The sequence below is a fragment of the Chlorocebus sabaeus genome, chromosome 25 (assembly GCF_047675955.1).
Source record: "Chlorocebus sabaeus isolate Y175 chromosome 25, mChlSab1.0.hap1, whole genome shotgun sequence".
Lineage (NCBI taxonomy): Eukaryota > Metazoa > Chordata > Mammalia > Primates > Cercopithecidae > Chlorocebus > Chlorocebus sabaeus.
The window spans coordinates 50,871,162-50,884,770 of NC_132928.1; the positions used below are offsets into that span (position 1 = coordinate 50,871,162).

General features: G+C 35.2%; 1 protein-coding gene across 3 annotated transcripts in view; it reads right to left on the reverse strand.

Annotated features, from left to right (window-relative positions):
* Window positions 1-13,609, reverse strand: part of RALGPS2 (Ral GEF with PH domain and SH3 binding motif 2) — a 182,867-nt gene that overhangs the window by 11,889 nt on the left and 157,369 nt on the right. For all 3 annotated transcript variants that reach the window (XM_007989357.3, XM_007989356.3, XM_037985901.2), the window contains 3 exons: window positions 11,818-11,910; window positions 7,436-7,541; window positions 2,778-2,869 (listed from right to left, as the gene is read on the reverse strand). In XM_007989357.3, coding sequence (XP_007987548.1) covers window positions 2,778-2,869; window positions 7,436-7,541; window positions 11,818-11,910 — 291 coding nt within the window. The remainder of the gene's footprint in view (window positions 1-2,777; window positions 2,870-7,435; window positions 7,542-11,817; window positions 11,911-13,609) is intronic.

Here is a 13,609-nt window from a genome sequence, read left to right on the forward strand (position 1 = left end):
GGAGGTGAAAGATCTCTACTATGAGAATTACAAAACATTGCTCAAAGTAATCAGAGATGACACAAACAAAGGGAAAAGTATTCCATCCTCATGGATTGGAAGAATCAATACTGTTAAATGTCCATATTGTCCAAAGCAATCTACAGATTCAATGCTATTCCTATCAAACTACCAATGACATTCTTCAAAGAATTAGAAAAAAACATTCTAAAATTCATATGGAACAACAACAACAACAAAAACAAACAAACAAAACAAAACAAAACAAAAAAAGGCCCAAATAGCCAAAGCGATTCTAAGTAAAAAGAACAAAGCTGGAGGCATTATACTACCTGATTTCAAACTATACAAGGCTACAGTAACCAAAAAATAGCATGGTACTGGTACAGAAACAGATACCAATGGAACAGGATAGAGAGACCAGAAATAATGCCTCACACCTACCACCATCTGATCTTTGACAAAGCTGACAAAAACAAGCAATGGTGAAAAGACTCTCTATTCAACATACTGCTGGGATAACTGGATAGCCATATACAGAAGATTAAAACTGGATCCCTTCTTTATACTGTACATAAAAATCAACTCAAAATGGATTAAAGACTTAAATGCAAAACCTAAAACTATTAAAAACCTTGAAAGATAACCTAGGACGCACCATTCTGGACACAGGCCCTGGCAAAGATTTCATGATGAAGACTCCAAAAGCAGTTGCAACAAAAACAAACCCTGACAAACAGGACCTAATTAGTGAGCTTCTGCACAGCAAAAGAAACTATCAGCAGAATAAACCAACATTCCTAGAGAAGGGGAGAAAATATTTTCAAACTATGTATCTGAAAAAGGTCTAATATCTAGAATCTATAAGGAACTTAAACAAATTTACAGGCAAAAGACAACTCCATTAAAAAGTGGGCAAAGGACATGAACAGACACTTCTCAAGAGAAGAAATACACATGGCCAACAAGCATTTGAAAAATGCCCAATATCACTAATTGCCAGAGAAATGTAAATTAAAACTGCAATGAGATACCATCTCACACCACTCAGAATAGCTAAGTCAAAAAATAACAGATGTTGGTAAGGTTGCAGAGAAAAGGGAATGCTTATACACTTGGTAGGAATGTAAGTTCAGCCACCGTGGAAAGCAGTTTGGACATTTCTCAAAGATCTTAAAACAACTACCATTCAACCCAGCAATTCCATTACTGAGCATATACTCAAAGGAAAATAAATTGTTCTACCAAAAAGACACATGTATGTTCATCCCAGCAGTATACACTATATAGTAAAGACATGGAATCAACTTAGGTGCCCATCAACAGTGGATTGGATAAAGAAAATGTGGTACATATACGCTATGGAGTACTACACAGTGATTTTTAAAAAACAGTGAAATCATGTCCTTGGCAGCAACATGAACGCAGTTGGAGGCCACTAAGTGAAATAATGTAGGAACAGAAAACCAAATACTGCATGTTCTCACTTATAAGTGGGAGCTAAACACTGAATACACCTAGACACAAAGATGGGAACAATCGACGCTGAGCATTACCAGAGCGGGGAGGGTGGGAGAGGGGTGACGGTTGAAAAACCAGTGGGTACCCTGCTCGCTACCTGGGTGATGGGATCATTTATACACCAAACCTCAGTGACACGCAGTATACCCATGTAACAAACTTGCACAAGTACCCTCTGAACCCAAAAGTCAAAAAACAAACAAAAAGAATGGATTTAAAGGATGAAGAAAGTTTGAACCCACCATTTTTTATTTGTGTGACCCGTGTAGGTCATTTTGTATGGCGGAGCCTTAGTTTAAATGATCAAGAAAGGGTAATAACTTACATCTTGATATGACAGGGTGAAAAATACTTCTGTAAGCTTTCTAAGCTGATATAGTGCATCATATTCAATATTACTTACTGATAAAGCTAACTATGTACTTCTGTATTACCAATATGCTAAGTCAATGATTTTCAAATATATTTAACAAACAGCTGGTTCCACAAGTCTACATAAATTTCTGTAAATGCGGCTATGTTTTTTATGTCTGCTCTACCAATCTGTGGTTCAACTTTAACTGTGCAACAAGGTTTGGGGAAAACAACACAATGGATTCCTGCTCTTCTGCAGCTGAAAGCCTTTCAATTAGACCATTTTTGTTTCAGTAAAATAAAAGCAAATAAAATCCAAATGGTTTTTGGTTTCACTACCACCACAGAAACCCACATCAATTTGTCAACAGATCAAATAAAGATGAATTTGAATAATTTTTATTAATTTAATATGCCATCTAATTTTTATCCTTTAGAGAACTATACTCTTGACTACCATACTGGCTACCCTTCTCTGCTTTGAACACACCTTAAGCTTGTTCCAGTTTCAGGCTCCCTGTACTTGCTCTTCCCTTAAACAGTACTCTGCTCTCCTCTTCTTATAGCTCGTTCCTTCTTGTGGTTCATGTCAGTACCATCTCCTCAGGGAGATTTTTATGTTATCAAAAGTTGTCTGTACTCCCATTGCTCTGCATCACATACTTCTATTTTGTTTTCTTTACATAGCTCTGACTGTTTGATATTTGTTACTTGTTTGATGATTATTGTCTAGCTCCTCACTAAAATGTAGACCTTCATGTCTTATTAACTGTAGTCAACAAGAATAAAACCACCACCATTCTCCTAGTTAACTCAGAACTAGTTTGTTTACTTCTCTTGGAACTCTTTTACATATATTCCCAAATTATAGACTATTCTGAGAATTAAGGAGAAATGCTTACCTGTTGTTTGTTACTTTGGCAGGCTGCACTCAAATGCTTAAACCACAGCATTGCATTCATTCTATTGCCAGCTTGAAACTTGTACGAATTTCCTAAAATTATCCAAAACAAGGGGTAAATAATAAAAATGTAAGGACAATGACACATAATAATTATGCCAGATATTAATGAACAAATTAAACATGACTAGAGTTTTCAGTTTTAGAATTCTATTCACTTAACACCTCCATTTTATTGTATTTCCTATTTTTATTGTATTTCCAATACAATAAAGAATTCTTGATGCAACACATTTACATGCTATCATATATTCAGAAAGTCACTTTTGCTGCTTATGAATTAGAAGAAATAATTTTGTCTCCTTAAATGTTCTTAAGAATAAAATACACCTAAATAAAATAACTGTGTGGCACCTCAAATCTGTGTGGATAAGACTACAGAATATTGGTTCTGAATACTTACTACTTAGATATCTAAATAATAGAATTTTTTTTTTTTTTTTTTTTGTGATGGAGTCTCGCTCTGTCACCCAGGCTGGAGTACAGTGGCGTGATCTCAGCTCACTGCAACCTCTGCCTCTCAGTTTTAAGAGATTCTTGTGCCTCAGCCTCCCAAGAAGCTGGGATTACAGGTGTACACCACAATGCCTAGCGAAGTTTTCTGTATTTTTAGTAGAGACAGAGTTTCACCATGTTGGCCAGGCTGGTCTTGAATTCTTGACTTCAAGTGATCTGCCTGCCTTGGCCTCCCAAAGTGCTGGGATTTACAGGCATGAGTCCCCACACCCACATCCGGCCTAAATATTAGTAGATGTTAAGTTTTAACATGCCAAAATGCTTCAACATGTTTAACACTTAAACACTAGCTATTTAGTATAATTAAGGATTAGTCATATAACATTGATAGACTATGCTTTTAGTCTTTAGTTACAAGACATTTGTCAAGGTTATTACAGATTTCCAGTTCTGCTGAGGGCCCTTGGGGAAAGTCTGCGAGGCAACTTTTTCTCTTTTAATTAGAAATTCATTTGAGCTGTCCGTATTTAGTAGTTCCTATACTGACTTTAATTCAAGACTGACATATAATGAGGATATTTTAAATGGTTACATGTATTAAGGTGAGGAAGCGATAAGTTGAGAAAAGAAAGGATCCATGTACTATAGGCTACTCTAAATTAAGCTTTATTTCCTTTTTTCACTGACCTAAGTTCTTTTTATTTCACAATTTTTGCTGAATTCTATTCTTTCCTTAATAACTGTATTCAATGGCTCAAGAACCTAACTATATTTAAGCATTATTCAGCTTTTCCTTGAGACTCTAACACTCAAATAACTTTTTCACTTTCCGGAGTAATTGTTTCTTCACCAAATGTTTAATTAGTCAAATAACATTGTTACACTTGCTGAACTCAGACACAGACATTAGGTCAATGTGAAAAGAAGGCATATCTAAAATTAATCTGGCCACAGCTACAATTTACATACTCACTCCTCCCCTGCAAAAAACCATTAGTATGGTAGACCTCATAAAATTTTGGCTACCTGAAGTAGTTCTATTAGGCAAGCTAAGAAAAACGGAAGAAAACAAAGAATCTGTTAACTAAATCCACTGAAAATGCTCTCATCTTAAAATTTAATTTCATTAATTATGCCTTTGACATGGGAAGGAGGCTGGGGTTTTGAATTCAAAATTTTGAGTAGGCTTTTATACACCAACAGCAACCAAACAGAGAACCAAATCAAGAACTCAAAGCTTTTTATAATAGCTACAAAATAAAACAAAAAAACCACTTAGGAATATACCTAACAAAGGAGTCGAAAGATCTCTACAAGGAAACTACAAAACACTGCTGAGAAAAATCACTGATGACACAAACAAATGGAAACACATCCCATGCTCATGGATGGGTAGAATCAATATGGTGAAAATGACCATACTGCCAAAAGCAATCTACAAATTCAATGCAATAGCCATCAAAATACCACTATCATTCTTCACAGAATTAGAAAAAACAATTCTAAAATTCATATACAACCAAAAAAGAGCCCACCACAGTCGAAGCAAGACGAAGCAAAAAGAACAAATCTGGAGGCATCACATTACCTGATTTCAAACTATACTGTAAGTCCATAGTCACCAAAACAGCATGGTACTGGTATGAAACTAGGCACATAGACCAATGGAATAACATAGAGAACTCAGAAGTAAACCCAAATACTTACAGCCAACTAATCTTCAACAAAGCAAACAAAAACATAAAGTGGGGAAATGACACCCTTTTTAACTAATGGTGCTGGGATAACTGGCTAGCCGCACGTAGGAGAATGAAACTGGATCCTTATCTCTCACCTTATACAAAAATCAACTCAAGATGAATTAAGGACTTAAATCTAAGACCTGAAACTATAAAAATTCTAGATGACAACATTGGAGAAACCCTTCTAGATGCTGGCTTAGGCAAGGATTTCATGACCAAGAACCCAAAAACAAATGCAATAGAAACAAAGATAAATAGTTGGGACCTACTTAAACTAAAGAGCTTTTGCATAGAAAAAGGAACAGTCAGCAGAGTAAACAGACAACCCACAGAGTGGGAGAAAATCTTCACAATCTATACATCTGACAAAGGACTAATATCCAGAATCTACAATGAACTCAAACAAATCAGTAAGACAAAAACCAGTCCCACCGAGAAGTGGACTAAGGACATGAATAGATCTCAAAAGAAGATATACAGATGGCCAACAAACAAATGAAAAAATGCTGAACATCACTAATGATCAGGGAAACGCAAATCAAAACTACAATGCAATACTACTTTACTCTTGCAAGAATGGCCATAATCAAAAAAATCAAAAAACAGTAGATGTTGGCACGGATGCGGTAAACATGCAACACTTCTACACTGCTGGTGGGAATGTAAACTAGTACAGCCACTATGGAATACAGTGTGGAGATTCCTCAAGGAACTAAAAGTAGAACTACCATTTGATCTAGCAATCTCACTACTGAGTATCCACCCAGAGGAAAAGAAGTCATTATATGAAAAAGATACTTGCATGCGCATGTTTATAGCAGCACAATTCACAATTGAAAAATCGTGGAACCAACCCAAATGTCCATCAATTGACGAGTGGATAAAGAAACTGTGGTATATGTATGTGACAGAATACTACGCAGCCATAAACAGGAATGAATTAATAGCATTTCCAGTGACCTGGATGAGATTGAAGACTATTATTCTAAGTGAAGTAACTGAGGAATGGAAAACCAAACATCATATGTTCTCACTGATATGTGGGAGCTAAGTTATGAGGATGCAAAAGCATAAGAATGATACAATGGACTTTGGGGACTTGGGGGGAAAAGTGGGAAGGGGGACAAACGATAAAAGACTACAAACAGAGTGCAGTGTATGCTGCTCGGGTGATGGGTGCACCAAAATCTCACAAATCACCACTAAAAAACTTATTCATGTAACCAAATACCACCAACAACGTATGGGAAAAAAATGTTGAGTAGGGTGTATTTATTCTGTAAATCAATCTACTTAATCTAAAAACAAGACATTTTGGTATTATTATTTTTTCCTGCCTCCAATATATTTGCTTACTTGTTTACTTAAAACACTGAAACATCACAAAAGTGGGATATCTGTTGATACAAAATAGCATCTGAACAGAGGTCAAAATACAGTTGTCAAGTCAATAAAAGGTAACATAATACAGTATTCCAGTTGTGAGCTATTGAAAGTATCTTCTTTCTGGTACTTGTCAACTGCTAGCAGTTATGATGGAAGAAAAGCAACCACTTGAGGATATTTTCTGATGAGCTTTGTGGTATCCACTACAGTCACAGGTAGAGTAAGGATGTACGATGTGATTCTACATGGCCCATCCTCCAATTTCTCATATCTACTTTATAAACTCCAATGGTCAATAGCCAGTTATTTTACTCATAAGTGTCTCTCTACATACTGCATGTAAATTATTATAATTAACTTGGAAAGTAATCTGAGCCAAATATATTCGGAAAGTCACTGTTTTGTTGCTTATGGATTAAAATAAGTAATTTTGTTTTAAAATGTTCTTTAGAATAAAATACATCTAAATAAATACAGTAATTGTGTGGCATCTCTAGATCTGTGTGGATAAGACTGCACAATATTGGTTCTGAATAATTAAAAGTGATAGAATAAATATTTAAAGGAAAACTGCCACTTTCAGAACTTAAGAATAATAATCCATTTCAAGGTATTGATAAAGGAAGGAGTACGGACTATATGGCAAGTCTCTAAAAATTTGAAGTAACAGTGGGGTTATATATTCTTAAATTCCCTCCCTCCTTTCCTAGTTAGGTCTCTAGGGATTAGCTGGGCTTTTTAATTTTCAAGCATATGCCCATGTAGCAAAGAAAATAAGCTCCAAAAATACTATTAAAATACATAATGGGACAAAAGTATTTCCCAATAGATAAAACTACACAAACACCTTCCCTCTTGAGTATTCCAGTGAAACTAGGTTTTGGCTCATCAAGTTCTTCATGTATGCATAAAACATTATATATAGACATATATACATACACACATACATACATACATATACACAAACACATATATATATGCAGTATCATAAGCCCCAGTTATTCTAACAATTCACCTTTCTCAGAGTCAGTCAGCAGGAAGAGATCAGGATGTTCAGGGTCATCAGCCATCATCACCATCCATCCTACCACAGATACGTTCTTATTGGATGTTGATTTGAACTGAGAGAAAAAAAGATAATTAGTGGAAACAGAAAATTTATGGCTTACTCTAAGCAAAATTTCGGTGTTAGGGAGTGTATTTTCAGTTTCTCCTAATGAAAGATGAGATTTGTGACTTCATGCTGGGTCTTGGTCAGCCTGGGTCCTTTCACTGCTAAATTTCATCCTAGGCATGCCTTCTTCAGATAATCTCCTACTTTCCAGACCTTCCCAGCTTCAACTCTTCATCAAAACCTAACTGATCTATTCCCCATTCCCAGAGAGCATAATATGTTTGTGAATATGATATATTAATCTGTTGTTTTTTTCTGAATTACTGTACTACTCCTTATAGGAAGGACATTTGCATTTTAGTAGCTATGTTATCTTAAATCTGATGATGTAACCAATCAGAGAGTTTTTTTTTTTTTTTTTTTTTTTTTTGAGACAGTTACACTCTGTTGCCCAGGCTGTGGTGCAGTGGTGTGATCTCAGCTCACTGCAACCAGGCAATTCTTAATGACAATACTCTTACTTGCATTTTTCAAAAAAGAGGGGTATTCTTAGCATGTCTATTACTTTTGTAGTTAACTATTCTTTTGTTATTATTATTTTAGCTACAACTTCCTTTTTTTTTTAATCCTGAGAAAGGGCAGTTATAAAAGAACAGGTTGGCTCAAGCTAGTGCTTAAGAACATGTATGTGAAGCCATTCAGGTACTGTTTAAAAATGAAGCAGTGCATTGTATAAGGAAGTGTACATGGTAAAACACTAAAAAATAAGGTGACAATTAACAAGAAATTCAGGACAGTGACAGGCTGTCGATACGGTTGACAGGAAAGAAGTGGATGCCTCCGGGAATGCTGTGATAGTTCTAGTAACGTTCTGTTTCTCACACTGGGTGGAGAGTATACAGGTGTTCATTTTATTTATTATGCTTTAAAATGTACATGTACACTACCTATCTTTTGTATGTATGATATGCTTCATGATTAAAGGAAATGGGAAAAAGAATGAACATGGCACATTTATAACAACATGAAATTGAAATATGAAAGCTAAAGAAATCAGTAAGTTTTAGTACTGTGAAGAATGAAATTGGCCCTACCACAGGACTGTTGATTTGACAGCTCATAATGTACTTCAACATGAATAGTATGATCTTCTAATATTCTTTTCCTAAGCCTAAAAACCTCTACCTCAATTCCTTTTTTCAAAAAATAAAAAGTAACTCAAGCAACATAAACTGCTTCAGAAACAGGGATGAAACTAGAGTGCAAATGCCCCGTGACCACCAGCTGAATCCCATCACATTCCCTAGACATAATCATCACCTGAGGTGACAACCTCCAGACCTTATTCTATGCATTTATTTTATCAGAGGCTTGTGTCATTGTTGCTGCTGGTTTTTACCTATTAATGGGGGATATATTTACTCTCTGACTTGTGTTTTTCACCTATCAGTAACCATTTCCTTATTGATAAGTATTTTGGATATTTCCAGATTTCTGTTGTCATAAATATTATAGAAATGTTCTTCTACAGATAATCTTTGTGCACTTGTTCAAACATTTCTGTAGGACAGATTCTCAGATGAGGAATTTCTGCTTATTATCAAGCTAAATACTGACTAGGACTGGCCACCATAAAAACAATACCAATTTAGATTTCTACCAGCCATGGATGACAGTCTGTTTCCCCATATCATGACCAATGCTGTATCATCAATCGTTTAAATTTTTGTCTAATGGCAAGACAGTGTCTCCCTTAATTTGCATTTTTAAATACACCCTACCCACACAAACTCCGTTCTTCATAGGCAAAAAAAATATATACTTTATAGAATACTAAAATAAGGTATACGGACTTCCATATGTCCCACTTCTGGGTTTATATACATACATGAACAGGTATATTTTAATCTATGATTTTTTTTCTCCTCCAGCTTTTTATTTTGAAAAAATTCAAACTGTATAGAAGTTGAGAATGCCACGATTAGCCATATATCCTTAATCTACATTTTTGTATTTGTTTGATCTCTCTGAACATTCAAATGCAAATTGCAGATATCATAACATTGAACCCTAAAGATTTCAATGTGTCTTTTAATAACAAGAATATATTCCTATACAATCACAACGTAATTATCATTTCTAAGAAACTGGACAACCATATAAAGTCCATATTACATTTTCTTACATTGTTCCAATAATAACCTGTATAGCTTTTTAAATTTTTTCCCCAATATAACTCCAGGATTCAACTAAAACATACACTGCACTTAGTTGTCAAGTCTCCTTTAATCTAGAACAGTCCTCCTGTCCCCCTGCCCTTACTCCACCTGCCAAGTTTTGGTCTTTTTAAGAATCTAGGCCAGCTATCTCACAGAATGTCCCACAATTTGGATTTGATTATTTCCTCGTAAGATTCAGGTTAAATTATTTTGGCAAAAATACAATATAGGTGGTGCTATGTTTAAACAGTGATTTTAATCCTTTATCTGTTGCTTACATATAGCAGATATTTTCCTCCAATCTATTTGTATTTTAACTGTATTTGAAAATAATTAAAATTTTTTTCTTCCATTTAGTTCTGTGCCATATCTTTTCTATCTCAAAATTAATACTATAGATCTAGACGTGTCTCTATACACTCTATCCTGTTCTTCAAATTTATTCTTTAATTATATTTTAATTTAATTAGAAAAGATGAGAAATGCAGTCAATTTCCTTGGTACTCAATAAGATTTTCTCTCAACCCACTATGCTTTAATTTCCAAACATTTTGCATACATTACCTATCAGAAACCTCATATAATTAAAAACCCAAACTATAACATAATAGTAACTTTTTATGCATAAGCAACAATGCAAAGCATAAAACAATATTTAACATATCCATTAGATGACAAATTCAGTTATAATTTCTTTAATTTGGACTTTTTCTAATTGAAACTAAGAAAAAACAAAAACCCAAAAAACCACTTTATTTTGAATAATGACTTTTCTATAATAGTCAGCTAAGTGAAATCTAGCCAGCAAGATCTCAGTATGGCTATGTGAAAAGTTACTTTCTACATCTGAAGATAAAGGATTTAACTGAACTAAATGAATCCAACTTTTTTCTCCCTTTGAGAACAGCAGTACTAACTCTACAAATTGTTTCAGCAAAACTAATCTGTGTAAATGTTGTAGGGTATATAGGCATTATTGTCAATTTGACCAGAATACAAAAAATATTCACAGTAGAAATCTCCATGATCATTCACTCAAGTCCTTTATCTCAATGCAAGAGCTATCTAAACAATTATATAATAATAGTGAGCAAAAAACTAGTACTTAAGAATACATATGATCCCACTGAGGTACAGTTAAAAAATGAAACCATGAATTAACTAGGGAAACATATATGCTAACACTCTGAAGAAAAGCAAGACAATGAGTCATGATGGTCAGGAGAGTGGCAGGTGGTGGGTATGGTTGATAAAGAAAGGCAATGCTATCTTATGGTACTTCCCACATTCATTTAAACCAAAAATGTTCTTTTCTATACCTCTGGTTTGACTAAAGGGCTAAAACGGTGAGAATAAAGAAGAGTTTCTCTGAATTACTCTGAATTACACAGTATCATTTGGTTAAGTTTTAAGTAGAAAAAGGACTTAAATTTTTCTTCACTGGCTTACCTTTCCTCAGTAGGATAAACCACTTAATTTTTCTCCCCAAAAATATGTGACTTAGAAGTAAAATTCCTCTCAAATTTTATTAATGCAACATAGAAAATCATTCTTCCTTTCAAAGATTCTATGTAAAAACAAACAGCATGCAAAAGAGATTTATAGGAAAATTCTACAGCGTGAAAAAAAGGCTTCTTTTAAGTAATATGAAGCACAAGAAAGTGACTGAAGTAACTGTTGTAACTGATCATTCCTCTTCATTGTTGGGAAGAATCACTAAACCAGAGACTGAAGTGGAAAGAACTTTAGATGTTGGCCCCACATTTCCACATTTTGCTGGTTAGGAAAGGAAACTCCAAGGCAATAGTTTTGAACAATATTGAACAGGAAACCCAGATCTGAGAAAGCTTTGGTGACAAGATAGATAAGCTTAATGTGCAGTTTTGACATCTGCAATGGAAAAATGGTATTCAAAAAAGAAATAAATGTAAAAACTTTTGGACTAGAAGATAGGAAAAAACAAGAGCAAACCCAAAAAACCTTTGTATCCCATTAGGACTGCTTTCTTTATAACCATGAACAGTCTGTGAAACCATGCTAAAAATGTAGAGAACAAATACTTACATGTTTTCGTTCTGTAGCCTTTAGAGATTTGGCAGCATAGTAAAAAAGCTGTGTCCCACACAAAGCTGCCCAATATTTTGTCCAAGATGCTACCTGGATAGGACAAACACATGAATATACTATTAAAATGCTCCTAGTTTCTTAGTTTCTTTACATTCTAAGTGCCAATGATCAAGTCCACTTCACTTCAACCAAAGGACTAACCTCAGAGTTGAGCTGTATCACTTCTGAAATCTTAATATCAAATACTCCTGTCACTTCCACCTACCTACCTACCTGTTTGCAGATGCACATACTCAGTCTTTCTTCCAGCTACAACAAAATAGTTAACCCCGATTCTATCTAAAGACAAACTCAACTCTTTTTATGCCCTAGATTCCAACTATCTCTAAGAAGTTTGCTTTTGCAATTAACTCCACTGCTTCTCAATCTCTCTCCCTCTACCATCCTTATACAAATGAACCTTAAAATCCCTTTAAAATCCCTCCTTTGACCCATCTCCTTACATCCCAGACACCAACCAATTTCTCTGCTCCTTTTCACAGTGTAACTTCTTGCAAGGGAGTCTCTAAATCTTGCCTCTACTTCTGTTTTGCCCATTTTCTACTCAACTCACTTCATTTGGCTTTTGGGTCATCAAGGTCACTGATGATTGTTAATTTTAGCAAAGACTCCGTCCTCATCATAGCCAGCCTCTTAGCAGCATCTGACCCAGCTGGCCACTCTTTCGTTTCTGAAGTATTGTAACTGCTAGGCTTCTGGGATAACAGTTCCTTAATTTTCCTTTATACTCTTCTTTGTGGGAGACCTTCAACGCTACAGAGCCCCATCTCCAACCCTGTTTTCTTCTCTAGCTATACTTTCTTCTTAATCTATCATCCAGATCCATATTTCAAATACTATCTATCTGTATGCTAATGACTCCCAAATCTCTCTCCCTGCCACCTCTCTGCTAACCTCATGATCCACACTGTTTCAAGAGCCACAATGACATCTCCACTTGAATGTTTAATAAGCATATCAAACTGAACTTGGCCAAGACTGACCTGCCCCCTATTTCAATAAATGTCCCCAACATCCACCCACCTCAGTCCCCAAACCTAGAAGTTATCTTTGTTTTCATGCTTTCTCTTATACATCACGTTTAATTTATCATCAAACAACTCCAGCTTTTGCCTCTTGCCTGATCTCCTCCACCTTCTCCAATTTCAATGGGGAAATTGAAATGCGTAAACTATACAAGCCTTCTTGTCTCCTGAACTCTAGATAGTCACACAGCTAACTTACCTACCTCATTCAGATCTCAGCTCAAATGTTTTGCCACGGTGGCATCCCTCCTTGTTCCATCATTCTGTATCCTATGACCTTATTTTAAAGCCTTATTCTCTATTTCTCCTCACTGGAATGTAATCCAGGAAGAGGACACTTTGCCTCACCTTGTTCACTGCTCTATTTCTAGCATTCAGCACACAAAAGGTATGGTAATGCTTCAACTGACATGCAATTCTGTGTTCATTAGCCTGTCTAAGAGATTCCTGATTTGTATGTGCCTTTGGCTTACTGTGATATAAGCAGCAAAGTAAGATTACTTATATGAAGCCCCCATTTCTTCAAAAGCTTTAAGTGTGAATATATATCAAAGGTTTTATATTTCAAATTTGAGAAAGGGAAAAAAATTGTTCCTTAGTAGTCAAACTACTATGCTGGTGTTCAGGAAGAATAAACTTCTTTGATACATATAAAGAGCTCAGTTCCACCAATCTTCCCTTTTTTCCCCCCAATATACTTATGG